General features: G+C 47.3%; 1 protein-coding gene across 2 annotated transcripts in view; it reads right to left on the reverse strand.

Annotated features, from left to right (window-relative positions):
• The window catches only part of PLEKHH1 (pleckstrin homology, MyTH4 and FERM domain containing H1), a 51,991-nt gene that overhangs the window by 28,986 nt on the left and 389 nt on the right, over positions 1 to 22,616 (reverse strand). For both annotated transcript variants that reach the window (XM_037031242.1, XM_037031243.1), the window contains exons 2-3: positions 13,310 to 13,468; positions 142 to 204 (exon numbers count right to left, since the gene is read on the reverse strand). In XM_037031242.1, the coding sequence (XP_036887137.1) occupies positions 142 to 204; positions 13,310 to 13,435 (189 nt within the window). In that variant the 5' untranslated portion in view covers positions 13,436 to 13,468. The remainder of the gene's footprint in view (positions 1 to 141; positions 205 to 13,309; positions 13,469 to 22,616) is intronic.

Genomic DNA, 22,616 nt, shown 5'->3' on the forward strand with positions numbered 1-22,616 from the left:
TCCACACACCTTAATTTGCTCAGCAGTTCTAATGTGTGACTGCTGGTTTTCCTTGTCCCTGTGAGGACCTCTCCATGGGAGGAGTATATCCACATGAGTCCATGGGAAGGGGAGGAAAGGGCAACCCCCTCCGCCGGTTACCTGGGTCTCCGCGTCCTCTGCTCTCTGCTCTGCTTCCTGCAGCCTCTGCTCCAGCTCCTGCATCTGCTCAACCCAAGACAAAGAGGAGAGGCAGGTGTGGTGTCCGCAGCGTACACAGGGCATCCAGGCTGTGCGAGTGACTGTGCAGACACTCCTCACGGGCTGGGCTTGAACTGCCCATCTCAAGGGGGTCAGAATAGAGATTTCCATGGCAACCGTGGGCACTTATATCCTGAACTTACGGGAGGGGAAGCACCCACGGTTGCTGTCCTTTCTGCCAGGGGAGGAAAAGTCTTGTTCTTGCTTCCTTGTGCCAGGCACCCAGAGAGGGTTGGCAGTGCTGCCGTCATTCCTCCTGAGGCACGCCCACCCCGGTCTCAGCCCAGCTTCAGTCTCCTCCCTCCTCTCAGCACCGATCACAGGCAGCGCCCTCCCACCGCTGGCCCAGGCACCTGGCAAGGAACGTGTCCCCTCATGAGCCGCCATCACGACATCAGTGGGAGAATATTCCTTCCCACCTCAGAAGGGCTCCCTGGCTGGGGACAAAGACTCCCTCGCCCTGTCAAGGATGCCTCTGACTGTAAATAGCGATCACAGACATCACCTTATTTGATTTCTTTAGTCTTAAAGTAGAGGAGCTCAAGACTCATTTTTAAAATTCTGTCTTGCTACCAGTAGAGGTATGTCATTCAGGTCTGAGGAGGCTGGTAATTCCGGAATCTTAAGTCCAAGCAAAGAGACCAATGTTCTTATAGATGGAGGCCTGCCAGGGACCAGGACCTAAGCTGAAGCCTAAGGTGCTGCTCGCTGGCCCACAGCCCACGGAGTTCATGGGTTGGCATGGGCAGTGTGGCTGGGTTTCAGTGCCCACCTTCCCCCTGGGTCAGGGCTTGGCTGTACACTGCCCTAACCACACAGCATCACACAAGGCTGCAGAAGCAGACTGAGTCCCACATCCCAGTCTCCTGGGGGTTTTTTTTGTTGTTGTTTTTTAAGATTTTATTTATTTATCTTTAGAGGGAAAGGGAAGGAGAGAAGGAGAGAAACATCAATGTATGGTTGCCTCTCATGAGTCCCCTGCTGGGAACTGGCCTGCAACCCAGGCATGCGCCCTGACCGGGAATCGAACCGCGATCTTGTGGTTTGCAGGCCTGTGCTCAATCCACTGAGCTACACCAGCCAGGGCCCAGTCTCCTGTTAAAGGCCCCCTTCCAAAGCCTAGTCAACCAACTGCTTCCTCCCCAACCCACCCTGCCCCAGAGCAGCACAGATGCATTCAGTGTACACCAGAGGCACAGTATTCTAGCCTCGTCCTCTGTAAAGCTGGACAGGCCCCCCGCTCTTCAAGCTCTGGTCCAGCCTCTCTGCAGACACGGCACTTGCTCCACAACTCAACCTTCTCTTCTTGGCCTGGACCCTGGCTTGACAATCACTGATGAACTGAGCAGTTCCTTCTCTTTCCCAATCTCTCCTCTTCTCAGCTGAAATTCTGCCTTCTCCCCCTCAGTAAATGGTGAAAGAAGAGGAGCCAGGGAGAGTTACCCGGGAGTACTTCAGGCCTGAGAGGCTGGGGCACCTCTCTTCTCAGGGCAGCCCTTCCTCACCCAGCTGTTTCTCCTGCGTGGCATTGGGGAGACACAGGCGCTTTTGGTACCTGTTCCCTTTGCAAGGATCTGAGGTTCCCAAGCAAAACTCAAGATTTTAAACAAAAATGTCCCTTGGGCTCCCAATGGACAGGGCTACCTGTGACAGGCATTCATGTGCGCAGGCCAAAGGAGGCCTCCATGTCTTCCTTCCTCTCCTGGGTTCAATAATCACAATCAAATATCTCAACTCAGACCTGAGGAGAAGGGTTCATTCTGGCCAGAAACACGCAGCAGAACCAGCTGACCTTTCCAGAACCAAACTAGTCCTTGGGCCTGTCTTACAGGAATCTTTCGACCTTCAAACATTTGCTCGAAGCTACAGGGAAGATAACAACACAGCACAAGCCGGTATTATGGTCACAGGGCGGCTACCCAGTGCAAAAGGAATTCCACTCGGGGGCAGGGGGTGGTGGCCCTCAGTGGCCAGTTAGTGCTGGGACACCAGAACTGACTAGGCCAGCCAGGTTCTCCTTCCAGGAATCTGAAATCTGGGATCAAAAGACAAGAGATAAGAGCCAGCAAGCTGCATCAGAGAACATGCACAGACGTCACCAGGCTGCGATTATCAGGCCGTTCCCTCGTTCTGTGAGCTGCTCCAGATCCTCCAAGCAAATTCCTCATTTGCTTAAGCCAGTCAGGGTTGGAGTTTGCCCCCATCGAAAACAACTCTAAATAATGCAGCTACCGGGAGCATTAAAAAAGAACACAATGAAATACTGCATGGGAAGGCTTTGGATTCTCAACAAGTCTCCTCGATGGACCGTCACCTGGACCACTTAGATCTAGCGTCTGCTCTGTAGCTCCGAAGACATGGGCCTTCCGCAGGAAGTCATCATTGGTGTTTGTGACCTTTGCAATGACAGATGTTTTCTAACTTCATCTGATGGAAACATTTGTCTTCCTATTTTTACAAATGGAGAAACCAAGGTAGAGTGAAGAACAAATGATACTTGAGCCCTACCTCTTAGCTAGACATTTCTTTTGGGGTTAAGAGTGGCCAGGGACACTGGTCAGAGCCAGAAATCACTCTGTTATTGACAGCATAGCGAGCATTTTTTCCCTTGAGACTTTAACATCCCTTTAGGCTATGCTATCTCGGACGCAGATAGAAAGGAAGGGCCCCTCCCAGCCCTGGGCCAGCTGCCACAGGGTCCCATTGCTGCCGACCCTCCCTTCGGCCCTTATCTTCCCTGCAAGGACATTGCAGACTCAAAGCCTTTTTGTACCCACCCCCACACTGGAGTCTTCTCTCTCCCATAAAACTAACTTCTGAACGTGGAAAACATTCTGAACATCTGAAACTTTTAAAAAAGAGTGTAAGGGCCATCTGTGTACCCATCATTGCACTCTAACTATTCTCAACACTGTGCTGTCCTTGTTTGCAGAGAATATTTTTAGTATCCTGTTTCCCTCCATTTTTCATGAAAGCACGTTTTCTCCATCGCTGATGCAAGTCCCAAGTGTGTCTGGGTTGGAACGCCTTCTCTCAGTCCCAGCACCGACGCCTTTCACAATGGTAGATCATTCTTCTCTACACTCACTGGAGGGCCGCAGCACCTGGAGCTCCGAGATGCTGGAGCTTGGGTTGGGCCGCCCCTCATTTCAGTACTGTTCCTCCTCTCAGAGGGCTCCTTAGGACTGTGCCCTCAGCTGTCCTTTTAGTCTATGGGTCTCAAGTGACTCGCCAACCAAGGAGGTGTCGGGTTTAGGCGGCTGACTTCTAGGCAGGATCCACTTTCGCCAGCTGCGACTCGCACATGAGACTCATCAGCTGCCAGAGAATTGGCTGCAGTGACCTGATGAAATGCACTTGGCACCGACCTGGTATTTGATCCCCATGTCCGCAGCTCCTTGTAACCCTGGGTGATGCTGTGAAGTACCAGCCCCGAGACGGTGGGCACAGCGAGTCTCCCCTGAGGGCCAAGCACAGTCTGGCGTGAGGAGCAGTGGCCTGAGCCAAGAGCCATGCCATCCTGGGTCTTAGCTTCCCTTTGAAAAGAGGGTTTGATGATGTCCTTACCTAAGGCTCTGGAACCCAAATGGCTCTGCCAGGGTGTGGCTTTAGATAAGTCCCTTAACCTCTCTGTGCCTCAGTGTCCTCGCCGGTATAAAGAGAGTTAACTAGTCTCTACCTCCCGGGGTGATTGTTGAAGATTACACAAGATGCCTCCGTAAACTCGTGTGGGCCTTACTGAGGCACTTACTGAGCAGTGTACATACAGATGCCGCTTATTGGTTTTTCGTATACAAAAATGGCACTTAGGACCAGGGCCATCAGTTTGCCTGGGACAGTCTGATCATTTGTCATCCATACTAATTAGTGATAGGGCCTCCCTTCTCTTTCCAAAGTGTCAGGATTCGCACTCAGGAGGGCTGGATCCAGAGACTATTGCAGAGTCAGGGGCTGTGCCTCCCACGTGCCACAGAAAAATCCAGAGTCCACAAACAATCCCCGGCTTCAGCTTCTCTGGAAAACTCAGGAGATCTGGACACACTAGGGTTCCATTTTCCCTTGGCAATGACCACTTCCTCTTCTAGCTACAGCCCAGCCCTCAAGTCCCCCGGAACCCTGCTGTGTCACTTATCTAAGCTACCTGCAAGCATCTGAGTCTGCCAACCCCAGTTCAGCTATTAAATGATTCTAACTGCTGTAATCAAAGACAGTGGTTTTCAGATTTATTTTTGAGTAGACCTTTTCTTTTGTTCAACTGAAAACATGCATATTCCCAGATATATAAAATATATGACCTTGGGGGCTGCCCTGGTGTCTGACTACAGAAGAGGCAGGAGAGAAAGGGTGCTATGTCTGGTCTGCGGGTTGCACTGCACCCCCATAGCCCAGAACCTCCTTTGGGCACATGGGGCTCAGGGCATCCATTAGGAGAGCTGAATGGGGCCCTGGGGCTGGGCCAGGCAGGAATTTGTGGTGGCAGATCTCAGACTTCCAGGCCGCAAAGATCCATGTGGACCCTGTTACAGGCAGATTCCTTGGCCTTGCCCACAGAGTTCTTTATTTGGCAAGTCTGAGGCATGGGCCCAGGAATGTGCTTGAAAAGAAAATCCCAGGTGATCCTGATGCAGGTGGTCCACAGACCACATCCTGAAAAACACAAAACTGGCCACAGAATGCAAAGCAAAGCTAACTGACTGCTTTGGGGATGCCTTCCCAGGCTGAGCCCATCAGCACGGGGCTTCAGGAATGGCTTCACAGGAGTCCGGCGCTCCACTGAGGCTACAGTTCCCAAGGAATACTGCTACAGTGGGCCTTATAAAAATGGGGCGCTCAGGAAGACACTAAAAAAATCTCTCCACACACACACACACACACACACACACCCTGTGTGCATGCACACATTCCCCTAGTGAAGAAAAGTTCTAGAAGGCCTCTGCTTCCAACAGAGATCTGCGAAGGCTAACTGTGATGACTTGGTGCTGATTTCAACACATTTCCCATCACTCCTCACAGTCCTAGTAGTCCCCTTTTATAGTCCCTGGCCTTCCCCAAATTCTGAGGTGTTTAGGATACTTTACTGGGCCTCGTGTTCAATCAACACACTGCAAAGCTGGTGCCTAAGCCCAACTGCTGACTCCGTATAACCCACCGTCAGAGTGGGGAGGAGCGATGTTTGTTGTTCTCCTGTTTAAGGAAACCGAACTGAGTCCGTCCTACATTCAAAACAGGTCCTGAGTTACAAATTGTTGACGCATAAATATAAAACTGAATGTATTTCAAAACCTTGGGTAACAAAATTAGTCAGGGACTCTAAAAAACAGGAAGGGCACATGGTCCCATCGAAACAGGACTTGGGAAAAGCTGCTTCAGTTAAAAATATTCAAGCTGAAGTGTGAAAATTGTTTGATTAGTTAGATCTTCTTTTAAATTAAGTCCACTCAAATCCCTTTTGGGAACAGTTAGGAAGTAAATAAATAAAAAGTGTAAAACCTGCGTCAGTTCTAATATCGATGCTCTGTCTCCAGGATACTTCCTGCAAAGCTCTTTTGTGGACCGACAGACACATTCCGGTTTTCGGATGGGACAACTGAGGCACAGGTTTAGCAGGAATAAAGAAAGTGCAAGGGACTTTCAGGAGCCATCGGCACGGCCTCCTGCAACAGCATCCAATTTTAGGCTGACAGGGACTCGCCTTCCTGACCTCTCAGCACCCTGAGGAAGAGGATTGCGAAATGCCTCCCCAGGAGCAGAGCGCATGTGGACTCGGAGACATTAGCCAATTCCTCAGCTCCTGTCCCGGATGGAACGTGAACCCCCAATTCATCTGGCTCCAGAGTGGGGTGGCCCTGGCCGCCATGACAGCCGCACACCAGACCTTGAGAGGTGTGACTGCAGAAACAGGCTAGCGCTGCCTCCCCTCTCCCCCTTCGGTGAGGGGATTACCTGGCAGCCTTGACATTTTTTCTTTAAAAAGGAATTATTTTTAGCTCAGATTATTCCAAGAGCAGAATGTCCGTCTGCAAGAGGAAGTCGGGTCTGAGAGGGCTGCGTGGTGGGGAAGGGGGAAGGGCGCGTTTCTGAGCTTCAGCGGCCAGGGGCTGGAATCTGATCCGGGGCGGGCCCGTCCCCTGGGAAACACCCGGGCTTGGCTTGCCTTGCACGACAGCCAGCAGTGAGTGAGAGGCCATCAGTCATCCAGGCTCTGCACCTTGGCACAGATGAGCAAGCTGTGGGGACAGGTGGAGGGGGCAAGTGGGTGAGAGGGCTGGCCAGAGGGACCCCACTGACCTGGCTCACCCAGGTGCAGTGGGTGCTGATGATGAGTGACAAGCTCTGGGATGAGTGACAGAGACAGGACTGGGCTCAGCCTCAGCGGGAGCTCTCCTGAGAAACCCAACCATCTCTTCCCGGGATTTAAAACTTACCTTGCAACATACCCAGCTCTTGGTTTGGGGGATGATTGCACAGATCAGGTGGCAGGTGGGATCAAGTGACAAGCCCAGATCCCACAAGGAGCAACATAGTGTTTAAGGCCTGAAGAATCCCCACCGAGAATTCCAACACACCTCTTCCTTAAGTCTCAGCCCTCTTGCTTGCTTACTTATGTCTCCCAGCCCATGGTCCCTACTTAAGGTATCTTCCTCCCCTCTCTCCTTCCACATTCCTGGTCTCTTCTGCCCTGCATCTGCATTGCTCCCCTTTCTTCACCCAAGTCACACTCTGAGCTCCCAGCATATTTATGGGAGGTCATTCTGGTTACAGGAAGATCAAAAGCGGACAGGAAGAGGAGGAGCTGATAGTATGAAAGTTCAAACTACCCAGACCCAAGGAGCTAAGGAGAAAGAAGGTGCTTATTAATAACGTGTTTAAGGTTCCTGGAGTATAATTCCCCAGGAGGCACTTCAAGACATCTCTTAGTTTGAAATATTTTAGGCCAATAGAAACATGTACAGAATGATTTTTAATAAAACATGTGTCCCCCATCCAGCTATGCCAGATTTTAATTCGTCAGAAATGTTTTTAGAAATGGGTCATCACAGAGAGCCAAGGCCTCCTGTGTGCTGCTCCCCGATGTTACTCCTCTCCTGGTATTTGCGATTTGTATGTGCCCCTAAACAACAGACTCTACCACTCTGTATGTTTTAAAACTCTACACAGACTTTATTGTTATATATCACCTTCCGAACTTTTTGGTTCAGTGCTGGTTTTTGAGATGTATCAAATTGACCAATGCACCTGTACTTGATTTATTTTTAACTGCAGTGTCATATTCCGCTGGACAAACATACTCAATGTTTATCCTTCCCCTGTGGAGAGACACTTAGAATTTTTCCATTTTTTTCATATACCAGTGCTGTAATATACATTCTTGTGTATGTCTCCTTATGACCAATATATTTGAATTTATTTCTACTGTTGCATTCGGTGCTTACTTTTTTAAAGTATATTTTGTTGATTATGCTATTACAGTTGCCCCATATTGTTCTCCCTTTTATCCCCCTCCACATGGTACCCCCATCCCCTCTAGCATTACTCCCATTAGTTCATGTCCATGGGCTGTACATATCAATTCTCTGGCTTCTCCATTTCCTAGACTATTCTCAACCTCCCCTTGTCTATTTTGTACCTACCATTTATGCTTCTTATTCCCCTGTACCTTCCCCCCGCCATTCCCCCCCACTCCCCACTGGTAACCCTCCATGTGATCTCCATTTCTGTGATTCTGTTCCTGTTTTAGTTGTTTGCTTAGTTTGTTTTTATTTTTGTTTTTTAGGTTCAGTTGTTGATAGTCGTGAGTTTGTTGTCATTTTACCGTTCATAGTTTCGATCTTCTTTTTCTTGGGTAAGTCCCTTTAACATTTCACATAACAAGGGCTTGGTGATGAACTCCTTGAACTTGACCTTATCTGAGAAGTGCTTTATCTGCCCTTCCATTCCAGATGAAAGCTTTGCTGGATAGAGCAATCTTGGATGTAGGTCCTTGTCTTTCATGACTTTGAATACTTCTTTCCAGCCCCTCCTTGCCTGCAAGGTTTGATAGCATTATGGGAACTCCTTTTGTAGGTAACTGTCCTCTTTTCTTTTGCTGCTTTTAAGATTCTCTCTTTATGTTTAATCTTGGCTTAATGGAATTATGATGTGTCTTGGTGTGTTCCTCTTTGGATCCAACTTCTTTGGGACTCTCTGAGAGTCCTGGAGTCCTGTAAGTCTATTTCCTTTGCCAGATTGGGAAAGTTTTATTTCATTATTCTTTCAAATAAGTTTTCAACTTCTTTCTCTTCCTCTTCTCCTTTTGGTACCCCTATGATTCGGATGCTGGAATGTTTAAAGTTGTCCTGGAGATTCCTAAGCCCCTCCTCATTTTTTTGAATTCTCGTTTCTTCATTCTGTTCTGGTCAAATGTTAATTTCTTCCTCTTTTCCAAATCGTTGATTTGAATTTCCTTCCCTTCACTGTTGGTTCCCAGTATGTTTTGCTTTATTTCACTTTTTATAGCCTTCACTTCCTCCTTTATTTCGCAGCTATACTCAGTTATATCTCTGAGCATCCTGATTACCAGTGTTTTGAACTCTGCATTTGATAGGTTGGCTATCTCCTCATCACTTAGTTCTTTTTCTGGAGTTTACATCTGTTCTTTCATTTGGGCCATATTTCTTTGTCTCAGTGCACCCGTTATGTTGTAAGGGGTGGAGCCTTAGGTATTTCCCAGGGCGGGAAACCCACTTCTCAGCATTGTGGTGCTGTATCTGGGGGAGGGGTCAGAAACAGAACAATGCTGCTTGCTCAGCTCTCGCCCCCCTTCCAGTCACTTGTCCCACTACCCACAAGTGAATTGTGCCCTTTGAGGTGCTGCTCTGATGCTGATTCCTGCGTAGGTGGGTTAGTGTACATTTTAGGATCCCATGGGCTCCTCCAAGGGACTCTCTTGTGAAACTGGCAGTTTCTCCTGCTGCTAGAACCCCCACAGGAATTTACAGCCAGAGGTTTTGAGGCTTTATTTTGCCCGCACTGGAACTCTGGGTTGCACGGTCTGTCTCACTTGCCAGTTGTTCCTCCTGGTTTTTTTGCATGTGACTGTGGGACTGCCAGGTCCACCAGCTGCCCCCTAGCCATGCACCCTCTTCACCCGGGCTGCCCATCTCCACCCCTCCTACCAGTCTGGATGGATGTTTCTTCTTTAACTTGTTGGTTGTTGGGCTTCCATACAGTTTGATTTTCTGGCAGTTTGGGTTGTTTTTTTGTCATTAAATTGGTTGTTATCCTTCTTTTGGTTGTGCAAGGAAGTGAAATGTATCTACCTATGCCTCCATCTTGGCGAGAAGCCTCCCAAAATAGGCATTTGGTACTTTGTATTCACTCCTCTTTTTCTATACTCTTTTTTTCCTCTCCCTGCCTGGATTTAATAGACTTCCATTATTCCATTTCCCTGCTCAATTGATTTGAAAGTTATATACTCTATGTGTTATTCCTATTATTCTAAACTCAAATTCTAGACTTACCAACCGCTAAATGTCCTCCAGTTCTGCTCCCCATCTGTTCTCCCCTCTCTCTCATATAAATTAAACTTCCAACTTAGCAGAGCACATGGTTATCCAAATAAAAACTCTACTTTCTGATCTTCCCTGCAGCTGGGTAACCAAGTTTCTGCCAGGGTTAAACGAAAAGAAGAAATGAATGCAACCTCCTGGTCACACACTTTTAAAAGCAAGAGTTGGGCGGACACCAGGATGAAGCATCTCCCAACACGCAGCAGGGCCCTGGCTGGTGTAGCTCAGTGGATTGAGTGCGGGCCTGTGAACCATATGATCGCAGTTCGATTCCCAGTCGGGGCACATGCCTGGGTTGCAGGCCAGTTCCCAGTAGGGGACTCATGAGAGGCAACCATACATTGATGTTTCTCTCCTTCTCTCCTTCCCCTCCCCTCTAAAGATAAATAAAATCTTAAAAAAAAAAAAACCATGCACCAGGTATTGCTCTAGGGTTAGACTGTTTATGTCTAAGGTGCCACGTGAGCAGAAAGTAAGCCTCTGTCTGATACAAGCCATTGTTATTTTGGGTTCTTTCTTTTTTTAAATAAATTAATTCTAGAGAGAGGGGAAGGGAGAGCGAAAGAGAGGGAAACATTGATATGAGAGAGAAACATCGATCACCTGCCTCTTGCACACACCCGACGGGAGACCAAACCTGAAACCCAGGCATGTGCCCTGACTACAAATCGAACCCGTGACCTTTCAGTTCGCAGGCTGGTCTTCAGTCCACTGAGCCACCCCAGCCAGGACCGTCTTCAATGGTTTTAAACTCATTTATTTTATAGTATCTTCCCAATGGTTCTATTATGACTAGACCCCCACAGTTGTATATTTGGACTCTCACTCGGTGTGGACTGCTTTCTCAGTTTTTACCCATTCTGGATCATATGTTCACCTTCCTTAAGGCTTATTTTTTTTCTCATGAGGATTCTGTAGGATCTGGGTTGAAGTCTGTTGCTCCAGAGAGGTTCTGTGCCTGTTCCAACAAGGACTGCCAGGGTTACGTGTGGCCCAGAACTCAGGGTTCCTGATTCATACGGTAGAAATTCTAATGTTACACCAATATCACCATCAGGTCTTCAGGGAACATTTTTCTTTCTTTCGTTCTTTTTTTTTTCCCCTGCCCAGAGCCTTGGCTCAGTATGAGAAGCTGTTCTGTCATCTCCCCTGTACTGGCAGGTGGTTTTCTTTTCTTCGTCTACCTTCCTTTAGGGCAAGGCCCTTCACAGTCCCGAGGTTACACAGAAGTTTCAGTGTCGGGCCCCGCCTCCAAATGGCCAGACCTCACTCCTCTCTCCACAGATATTAAAACTCAAACCTCAAACCTTTCATCACCGAAGGGAGACCAGCCACACTCCCCATCCCACTCAGCTGCCAGAGTCGAGTACCATTTGGGTTCTTCCTCTTTATTTGGGCCGCTGAGGATCCCCCCTCTTTTTTCCCCCAGTATGCAGCTCTAAACCAAGAAGAATATTTTAAATATTTAATCCAGTGTGTCTAGGTGTTTGACAGTGGTCATTTTTTGAGGTTGTTTCGCTGTCCATATTTCTAGAAACGAAAGTCCCTTTCCTCCGAGATGTGTTCAGACTAGCTGGCTGCTCCCTACTTATCCTTACCTTCCCTCACACACCTTCCCCAATACCATAACCTAAGGCAAGGTTCTCAAGTTTCATAGTGTACGAAACCCATTTCTGGGAGCTTGTTAAACATGCAGATTATGAGCAGCACCCCAGGAGACTTGAATCGGGAGGGTTGGGGGGTGGGAATGCACATGCTGAATAAGCACTCTGGGTTTCTGGCATAGGGGGTCCCAGAATCACTGTTTGAGAAGCACTATCTAAAGCCTGCTTCCTTGTCCCTGAGGTGGTAGAGTTCTACCCTTTCTATTTGCGGGGCCTGAACCACAAAGTAGGAACCCTGCCAATCTGTTCGGCAAAGCCTGAATGAGATGGCAATGCCAACAGACCCAAGGTTCACAAGTTCTAGTCCAGGCTAGTTCAGGGCCCCTCCCCTCAGCAGTGGAAATGCAAAGGCGATGCCAATAACTTGTCTTCCTGGACTCCAGGCTTGGGCCTATCACTAAGGCAGGTCATTTATTCAGGCTTTACTAATCAAGACTTCGACATCACTGGGAGGAAGTGGCCTGAGTTTTACCTTTGTACTATAAAAGAAGGGTTTGCTAAGCAGACGGATGCTATAAACAAAACTATACAGAGAATAGTTGACTCAATTAAGATTTTATACACACACACACACACACACACACACACACATATATATATATATATATGTGGAGAGAGCGAGCACTTTAGGGCAGGTCTCTACTCTCTAGATGAGTCATATTCCAAAATACCACTGAAAGACATTTGGAAGCTATCTTCCTACAGAAACATTACGAGTGGTGGTCACTTCCCAGACTGTAAGATAATAATTGTTCCCATTTAAGACCTATTCTATGCCAGAACCTTTGAATACGTCATCTGATACAATTCTCAAAACAACTCCAAAAGGTAGACATTTGTGTCCCTACCTTAGAGGTGAACGGACTTGCTCAGAGTCACATAGGTAATAAGTGGCAGAGCCAGGTACGTCTGGCTCCACAGCCTGTGTCCTTGTCACCAGGAAACCAGGCTGCCTTCCGTGGTTCCTATGCTTAATAGAGGGTGAACGGTGGGGTGGAGATTTCCAGTCTTCTCTCCTCAAACACCCCCTCCTCCCCACGGAAGAGATGTGAATGGAGTATCAGAACCTCTGCCATGGCCACATGTGGTGCAGGAGGTGACGGAGGACCGAGATGGTTTGTGTCATTTCTTTGGTGTGCCACGCAAAGAAGCAGAGCAGGGGGCAATGCCAGATGACAACGGCTTAATTAACTGCTTTGATTTTGGTCTTAAATACAAAATTCCTTGGGTGGGTTTCATTTTGCATGTTTGAAAAGCATCTTATTAAAATTCCACCTATCATAATGAGTAGTAAGTATGCCCTAAGGATCAAACATGCAGCATAGTGAATACGGAGAATGTAATCATTCCGACCACTGAAAAGAAATGACAGCTCTGGCCAGTGTGGCTCAAAGGGATTGAGCACTGGCCTGAGAACCAAAAGGTTGCAGGCTTAACCCCCAGTCAGGGCTCATGCCTGGGCTGTGGGCCAGGTCCCCAGTTGGGGGCATGAGAGAGGCAACCGATTAATGTATCTCTCACACATCGAGTTTCTCTCCCTTTCTCTCCCTCCCTCCTCTCTCTCTAAAAAATAAATAAATAAAATATTTAAAAGAAATTATAATACTAACCCAATAGAGCTAATTATCACTATGATGGCAACCATATTACAATGTATAAACGTACCATATCAACATGTTGAACACCTTAAATTAGACAAAGCTATGTGTTAAATATATTTCCATTAAAAATGCATCAATAAAACAACACCAAAAGAAAGTTCACCTCCCCCAACTCTTCCTCTCTAACTCTAGCCCTCTCTGACACAGACTTCTACAGTGAGGTCAGGCAGCCAGCCACCTGCTCTCCAGAACTCACCTTGTCAGCAAGCAGCTCCCTTATCTTGCCGGCCTGTAGGCGGAACCGGAAAAGCTGGGTTTCCAGGGCCAGGTAGCGTGTCTGCCAGTCCATGCTGGTCCGTGTCTCCACTTTGAGCTCAGCCATGATGGAATCAACTTCTGGATATTCCAGGGAGCCCTGAGAACCAGCACACAAAGAGGGAGGGAAAGATAAGTAAGCATGGGAGGAAGAGTTGTTATGTTGGGAAAGGAGAAGAGGAGACCAAAGGAGGGCAGGGAAAACAGGGCAGGGGTAGGTGAACTAGTCCCCGCCCTCGCTCTGCCCTATGGCCCCCTTTCTCAGCTCAGTGTGTCTCATTCTATCACAGGTTAGCTGAGCAACCTCAGGGGATCACAAAACCCAAGACACCACAACAAAAATCTAGTCTCATTTATTTTTTATCCTCACCTAAGGACATGCTTACTGATTTTAGAGAGAGGGGAAGGGAGGGAGATGAAGAAGGAGAGAAACATTGATGTAAGAAACATCGATTGGTTGCCTGTTGTATGTTCCCAGATGGGGACCCTAACCTGCCACTCAGGCATGTGCCCTGACCAGGAATCGAACTGGTGACCTTTCTGTTTACAGGATGATGCTCAACCAACTGAGCCACACTGGCCAGGGCAGGGGTCATTTATTTTTCATTCAATAATTCCATTTTAACAAATTTTTATCCATTCAATGAACATTTATGTGCCAGACACTGTTCTAAGCACTGGAGATGCAAAGATAAATGACAGAGATCCCTTGTCTCTGAGTTTTTCAAGGAAGTCTGATTGCAAAATCACAATGCAGTCACAATAGCTAATCAATGCACAGATCAATAGGAGCCGGGAAACGGGGCAGCCTGTGGAGAAAGCCACAAACCTTTGGAAAACACTTTATAGAAACTCAAAACAAATCAAATAGACACCTACAATTTCTCCAGCCAGGGGAATGTACCCGGACTCTCCTGAACACATTCTAGAGAAGAACAAGAAAATGAAGGCTGTGTGTGCGAGCATGAGGGAACAGATACAGGCACAGATGCGCACAGAGGGGAGGGCTGGAAGGCATGGCCACCAACAGGACTTTAATCCCTCCCCCGCCCCCCAGGCTGCTACTAGTACTTATGTTTGGCGACAAGCAAAAACTCTCCCAAACCATGACTAGTATCAGGTAATTTTAAAGAACAATCGTCCTTTCTTTAAGGTTGATATTTTTAAAATGTCATCTGAGCCCTGGCTGGTGTAGCTCAGTGGATTGAGCGCGGGCCTGCGAACCAGACGATCGTGGTTCGATTCCCAGTCAGGGCACATGCTTGGGTTGCAGGCCAGTTTCCAGCAGGGGCCAGTTCCCTGCAGGGGATGCACGAGAAGCAACCATACATTGATGTTTCCTTCCTCTCTCCTTCCTTTCTCCTCTGAAGATAAATAAATAATAAAATATTTTTTTAAAAAAAAAATAAATAAAATGTCATCTGTTAGGGATACACATGATTTACAGGTAAAATGATATAATGTCTGTGATCTGCTTCATGGTAGGGGGTGAGGAGTGGAGGGGAGGAAGATACATAAACTAAGATTTGTCCAAATGTTAATTTTTGAAGCCGGATGAGGGGTACATGGGGGTTCTTCATACTGGTCTCTTGACATGAATGTATCCCTGGAATTTTCTGTAATGCACATTTGCTCTTTTTCACATCCCCGTTCCCCTTCCCCAGGAGCCACGTGGCCTCAGAAACCCCAGCCGCCGCCTGCACTGCCGCCGCCGACTGCGCAGGTACACCAGGGAACCGGGAACCTGTCTTCCACGGGTTAACCACCAATGATGCTTCTCACCTCGCATTGGACTTTTACAAGTATCTTCCTCCCATTACATACCACAAACAGCAATCATTTGTTGAGTTCTTGCTGTATGCCAGGCACGTGTGGCCTCTTTAATCCTCGTAACCCATGAGTTAAGGGGTGGGCAGCAGTCCACTGTCTCACGTGAGGACCCCGAGGAACCGAGAGACTGGCTGGTCTACACAGAGAGTCCCACACCAGGACTGCCATTCCAATGTCCCTGTTCTTAGCCACGATGCTCTTTACCCATCCAGAAACTGGAAGGAATTCTGATTTCACAAAGACTGAGGTAGATTGTTAGGAGTGAGAGAAACGTTTTATAAGATCTTTCAGGATTGTGGGCACTCAGAGGAGCCTATATTCCAGATTTTTCAGGGTACTCTGGTCTCAACTATTCTGACCCCATAAACTCCATAAGCACAGACGTTGATCACATGTCCTGACTTTTCATTTGAAAAACAGGGTCAACAGACCTGCAGGGAAAGGCCCAACAATTAAACCACTGATGGGTCTGGTGTCTTAAGTCTTCGGGTTCTGGGCTACTCAGAACACTGGACCCATGATCTCAGCCCCGCTCTCCCGGAACTGCCACCGCAAACAATCCCGACATTGTGACCTCCCAGCAATCCCCACCTCAAAGGACCGGGACCGACAAAAGACAAAAGCAAAACATGACCTCCACTGAGCTAAGATGACAGCTGACAAGACAAAACAAAACCCCGTGGGGGTCCCCAGAGAAGGCTCCGAGGCCTTGCATCTGATTTGCTCTGTCCCGTAAAGGGCTTTTGCTTTTCTGCAGATCCATTTTTAAAAAGTGGTACATGTAAAACTAGGATCTGAAAGTCTCACACCTAGCCCAGAGCTGAGAATCAGCACTGAGAGCATCCAAGTGAAAAAAACAAGGGGCGGGGGAAACAGCTGTTTTGCGGTGTTGAGTCTCGTGGATTTTAATGCTCTTATTGATTGTCAAAGCTGTGGCTCAGATTCCCTGGGGAGTGGAAATCCAAAGTATCAAAATCTCCCGGTCCTTTGGAAATTAAATGCGTCATTGGCCTCTGCCTGGCCCTGACATCTAGGATTATACCTAGACTGAAAGGGGTGCTTCCCCAGATCAAGCGTCTTCATGACATCATGGATTCAAACCAGTCAGGTGCCTGCTAATCCTCTCCCTGCTCTTTGGGATGCTGGCCAGAGGGCTGGCATCACGCTAGGCTTGTCTCCACATGCGGAGAGCTAAGAAGTTTCGAAACAGATCTGGAGCAAGGTGTCTGCTGCCAAGCACAAGGCCCACTCAGAGGCCCTTTGAACAGAAGCAGGTGGTCAGAGAAGCAGCTATAAAACCCGAGATACAAAGGGAAGATACCAGTAAGTTGAATCTCACCTGCTAAGTCACCTTGCACTTGTACCTCCCATGAAGATGCACAGGGTGAGCAGAAATAAACTTACAGAATGGTTCTTAACTTTCTACGGCACTGCCACAAGCATTACTTGTTTCCTTATCCTCGCAGTATCCCCGTGACGCAGGTCAATGAGCAGATGAGAAAACTCACCACATCTGTGACTTGCTTAGAGCCAGAGCTAAGTAGTGTCAGTGCTGGGCCAAGAATCTGATTCCCCAACAGAGAGAACATCCTCCTTCTGTGAAGATGCTTCCCCAGTGGTGGCAGAGTCTCACGCCACCAGGCCGGTTTAACGCAGATACAACATTAATGGCAAAAACAGATGGGGAAAATGAGAAAAGGGACATGAGCTGAAGACAAAAACAAGTTCAATTTTCTCTCCCCCCCCCATAATTAGGGAGAACAGTACAATAAATCCCCATGTACCTACCCCCCCCCCCCAGCTACAATTATCATCAACTCATGGCCACTCTTGTGAAACCTAGTTCTCTTGATTCCCACTGGTGCCCAGCATGCTGAACTGCTTAGTAGTGCGAGCGAGCCAAATGACTGCCATGGGCTTCGCCCCAGCTCCAGAATGCACCGAGTTCCCTAGCGACCCGGACTGATGCCTCACAGGGGTCCGCAGAGGTGTGCCTCAGAGGAAGGGGCTTCGGGTAGGACGGGTGGTGGAAAGAGGGCACAGGGAGTAGTTAGGTGACTTCAGACTCAGGCCCACGTCAGAGAAAACACAAACTTGGCTTGGGAGGCCTCTGGCAAATTGAAGAATTTGACCAGAAATTGACAAAATGCTGAGATTAAGCTGAATTCAACCAACTTTTGTTAAGTGATTCCTATGTCCAATGTTGGGCCCATAAAGATGAATAAAGACTGGTGGTTCACAAGGCCCAGCCCTCCAGTCTGAATATCCTTGAACTTCTCTGCAAAGAGAACCAATCAACACAGGAGCCTAAAAGAAGGAGGCCAGAGGTCACTGTAGGGGCATCAGAGGGTAATGGGCAATCTGTTCCAGGTAGTTTCCATTGGGCTCTCTCGCGTCACCTCACTGCGGTTCACTCCCTGAGTGTGGGCACCTCCCGTGACGTTAGCTTGCAGGTGATGGGCTACCACATCTTCCGAAAGTGCTCCGCTCAGCGAGCCCGACCACCTGCCCAACGGTGGGAGAGGAAGAGCTCTGTGCCCCGTTTCTGAGGATGGACTGCGGGAGGGTGAGTGGACACAGGGCACAGCTCCCTCTGAGCTGGCCTCATCATCTGATCAAGCCAACCACACACATGTGACCTGTGTGCCGAGCATCCCATTTTGCAGCGTTGGGGCAGAACAGGAAAAGGTAAGTTCCAGCCTCCCAGGATCTAAATACCAAAAGAAGGGGCTCAGACAGCCAGGAATAGCATCCCTAGAGAACAAACCAGCGAAGAGAAACAGTGGAGTACAGTGACGAAGGTCCCGCTCTCATGCGCCACACAAGCCTGGGTTGGAATACCGGCTCAGGCACTAATTAATCCTGTGACCTTAAATTATTTGCTCAACTTCTGTGAGCCTCAGTTCCAGTTTGAAATTAAGGGCAATAACATTAATTTGAACCATACAAAACTGGTAATTTTGTAGCCCACGCTATGCGGGGTTTTTTTTTTTCCTTGAGAATTAACGGGGATATGACAAAAACCTGGAATGCAGTAAGCAATCAATAAATGACAGCTGCCATCAATAAACACAGGCAAACCAGTGGCACCCTGGGCAGATGAGGAGATGTAGCCCCTAGATGCGCTCATCACCTGATCCACCTTGGAGAGAAGGTCGGGGGGGTTTAAAAATGATTTTATCTTTCAATCTTTGAAAGGTGAACAAAAAAGTAAACAAAGCAAAGTAAGGATTCTTCTTAGCCCTGTAGTTCATCCATAGTTCTACTCAGAAAGCCATTGTTACAGGTTTCTATGTCCTTCAGAGATATTAGGAAACCACTGGCATGGAGGTTTGTGTCTTTCAGAGAGGTTCAGTGTACAGACAGGCACTCATATATATGTTGCACATGCACACAGGTGGTGGCACACTAAACACACCGTACTTAATATCACTTATATAGATCATCTGTAGCAATACACACACCTACCCCATTTTCCCTCCACGCTTTTTAACATCTTTATTGAAATCTATTATGTGCTACATAACAATGCTTGGTCAATGATTAAATGCATATACCACGGTTCCCAAAAGACAATGGAGGTAAAAAATTCTTATCTCCTACAAACGTCACAGCTGAGGTAATCCCATAGCACAATGCATGCCTCACATATTTGTGGTGACGCCAGTTGTAGAGATGTGCAGCACATATTACATACATGTTTTTAAAATATATTTTACTGATTATGTTATTACAGTTGTCCCATTCCCCCCCTTTATTCCTATCTGTTCTGCACCGTCCCTCCCGCCCACACTCACCCCCCTTAGTTCACGTCCATGGGTCGCACATATACATTCGCTGAATTCTCCGTTTCCTAGACTATTCTTAACCACCCCTTGTCTATTTTGTACCTACCATTTATGCTTCTTATTCCCTGTATCTTTTCCCCAATTCTTCCCACTCCCCTTCCTGCTGATAACCCTCCATGTGATCTCCATTTCTGTGATACTGTTCCTGTTCTAGTTGTTTGCTAAACTTGTTTGTAGGTTGTTTTTTTTTTTTAGGTTCAATTGATAGTTGTGAGTTTGATGTCATTTTACTCTTCATAGTTTTGATCCTTTTCTTTTTCTTAGGTAAGTCCCTTTAACATTTCATATAATGCCTTGGTAATGATGAACTCCTTGAACTTGGCCTTTATCTGGGAAACACTTTATCTGTCCTTCCATTCTAAATGATAGCTTTGCTTGATAGGGTAATCTTGGCTGTAGGTCCTTCTCTTTCATGACTTTGAATACTTCTTTCCAGCCCCTTCTCGCCTACAAGGTTTCTTTAGAGAAATCAGGTGATCATCACATGGGCACAACTTTGTAGGTAACTGTCTCCTTTTCTCTCGCTGCTTTTAAAATTCTCTCCTTATGTTTAATCTTGGCTTAATGGAATTATGATGTACCTTGGTGTGTACTTCCTTGGGTCCAACTTCTTTGGGACTGAGCTTCCTGGACTTCCTGGAAGTCTATTTTCTTTTCCAGGTGAAAGTTCTCCATTATTTTTTCAAATATGTTTTCAATTTCTTGCTCCTCCTTTTCTAGTTCTGGCACTCCTATGATTCTGATGTTAAAGTGTTTAAAGTTGTCCCAGAGGTTCCTATGTTCTCCTTATTTTTTTGAATTCTTGTTTCTTCACTCTGTTCTGGTTGAATGTTTATTTCTTCCTTCCGGTCCAAATCGTTGATTTGAGTCCTGATTTCCTTCTAGTCACTGTGGGTTCCCTGTACATTTTCCTTTATTTCACTTTTTGTAGCCTTCACTTTTTCCTCCATTTTGCAACTATACTCAACCACCTCTGTGAGCATCCTGGTTACGAGTGTTTGAACTCTGCATCTGATAGGTTGGCTATCTCTCTGTCACTTACTTGTATTTTTGGAGTTTTGATATGTTCCTTCATTTGGGCCATCTTTCTTTGTCTCAGAACAGCTGTTAGGTAATGGGCAGAGCCTTAGGTATTCACCAGGGTGGGGCAACACACTTGGCTGTATTGTGGTTGTGGTGCTGTGGGGGAGGGAGGGGTCCGAGAGGGAACAATGCCACTTGCTTGGCTCTCTGCCAACTTTCAGTCACTTCCTCCACTACCCACAAGCAAATTCTGGTGCTGATTCCCAGGTGGGTGGGTGGGTTTGTGTACATTCTAGGACCCTGTGGGTCTCTTTAATGAACTCTCCTGTGAGGCTGGAAGTTTCTCCTGCCACCTCAACCCCCACAGGTTTTTCCAGTCAGAGGCTTTGAGGCTTTATTTCCCCTCATGAAACCCTGGGTGGCACAGTCTATCTCGCTTCCTAGTTGTTCCTCCTAGTTTACCTGCATGCAAATGTGGGGTCCCCAGCCCTTCAGCTGCCACCTCGCCTCAAGTCCTCTCCAGCCGGCTGCCTGTGTCTGCCCCTCCTTTCCGTCTGGGTGAATGTTTCTTCTTTAATTCCTTGGTTGTTTGACTTCCATACAGTTCGATTTTCTGTCAGTTCTGGTGATTTTTAAAAAAAATTTGTTGTCCTTCTTATTGTTGTGTGAGGAGGCACAGTGTGTCTACCTACACCTCCATCTTGGCCAGAAGTCTAAATAGGTATAACTTTTATTCCAGTACATAATACTTGATAACAAAAAACAACCATGCTGCTTGTTTATGTATTTACTATAGAATACTTTTTATTGTTACATTAGATGGTACTCTTTCTACTTCCTAAAAAAAAATCTATCGATTGCATCATTCTGTTTTGGGTTTGATTTAATCTCTCTCTCTCTCTTTTTTCACAGTGACATGCTGTACAGGTCTGTCTCTAGGAGCAATGGGCTACACTACATAGCCCACTGTGTAGTAGGTTTACCACCTGGATTCACGTAAGTACACTCCATGATGTCTGCACGTGACGGCATCACCGAACGACGCATTTATCACAGAGTAACCCCCTCCTTAAATGGTGGTGACTGTATCTAAGGGCCCCTTATTGACAGACATTTGGGTTGTTTGAAACCCTTTGTTAAAATAAACAATGCAGCAATGAATATTCACTGAGCATACATCATTTCATACACATTGGAATATATCTGAACAATGAAGTCCTAGAAATGGAATTCTAGGATTAAGTGATATACATTTTTTAAATGGCTGAATAGTCTTAATTGGCCTCCCTTGCGGCTATTCTAATTCTTACTCCAGCCAGGAAAAAGCACCTGTTTCCCTGGGGAAGAGGGCAATTTTGCATTAGTTTTCTACAGAAGGGAGAGACTGCTCTGCAGGATGGTGGCTCGGCAGTCAGCCTTCTGTGAAGTTACCTGGATCAGGAGTGAGGAATCCTGGCACTTCGCAGTCAGCATGCACAAAGCACTGCGCAACCCAGAAGGAGCACAGATTCTGCACAGAGAGCACTCAACCTCCTAGAGAGAAGGGACTAGTTTGGAAGGGTGCAGGGGGAGGAGAGAAGTAGCTGAGAGGTACAGACTTCTTTCTCTTAGCTGGTGATTTCTGAAGAGGGCAGAGAGGGCACCAGAGGTTCCCAGCTGTTAGTTTCAATGAGTTGGGGAGCATAGGACGTACCCCATCCTAACCGAGCTCTGACCCTCTCAGCAGCCTACCACGGAGGGAGGGTGACTGGACAGTGGACCAGATCCTCAGGAATTTAAGACGGTGGGATGTATCTGGCCTCTTCCACTTTTTAGCTATATGAACTTGAGCAAATCACATTTTTTTTCTGGTTCGGTTTCCTCTTGTAAAAGGGAGATAATTATATGCAGAAATACTGGAATTAATGTTTTATAAAGTGTTAAGCGATGTTACTAGATACAGTGTCTGGCGCATATCAGTCCAAAAAGTCTTATGAAAGAACCAATGACTTTTCCATTGGAATTGTTACTAAAAGTACCTTTCACGCAGAAGTTTTAGCTGGAACTAAGGCTCCGTCTGGAAGCGTTTTGTGCGGTGGATCCATAGTGGAAGCTTATGGAGATGACCCAACACAGAGCAATCAACAGGGAGCGGATTCTGCTCTCTGATGAGCGTCTTGACTGCTTCTGCCATCCCCCGATTAAGGGCCCCTGGTCCCTAGTGACCGATTCTTCTCTGAGGCTTCTAGGACACAAAGCTCCTGGTGTTCGGCGCCCGACTTGTTTTCTTTTCTGCACGGCTGACCTGCCTCTAGTAGTCGAGCCTGAACCCATTAGAAGCCCTAAGAGAGCCACCGAGAAATCACAGAAGAGAGAAATCTAAGATAAGGTGGGTAGGACAGAGGGAAGAATGAAACCGAGCTAGAGCACAGGCAACGCGGTGGAAAGCCTGCATGTACGCTCCGAGGGCCCTTCCCGCGGGCAACTGGATCCAGCTGGTCCCAAACTCGCCGTGTTCCCTAGAAAGTCTACTCTTCGCCTCCCGGTGCTGCGGGTACGTGAGTCCGA

This window comes from Sturnira hondurensis, unplaced genomic scaffold, assembly GCF_014824575.4.
Source record: "Sturnira hondurensis isolate 20B ecotype Veracruz unplaced genomic scaffold, ASM1482457v3 Scaffold0021143, whole genome shotgun sequence".
NCBI lineage: Eukaryota > Metazoa > Chordata > Mammalia > Chiroptera > Phyllostomidae > Sturnira > Sturnira hondurensis.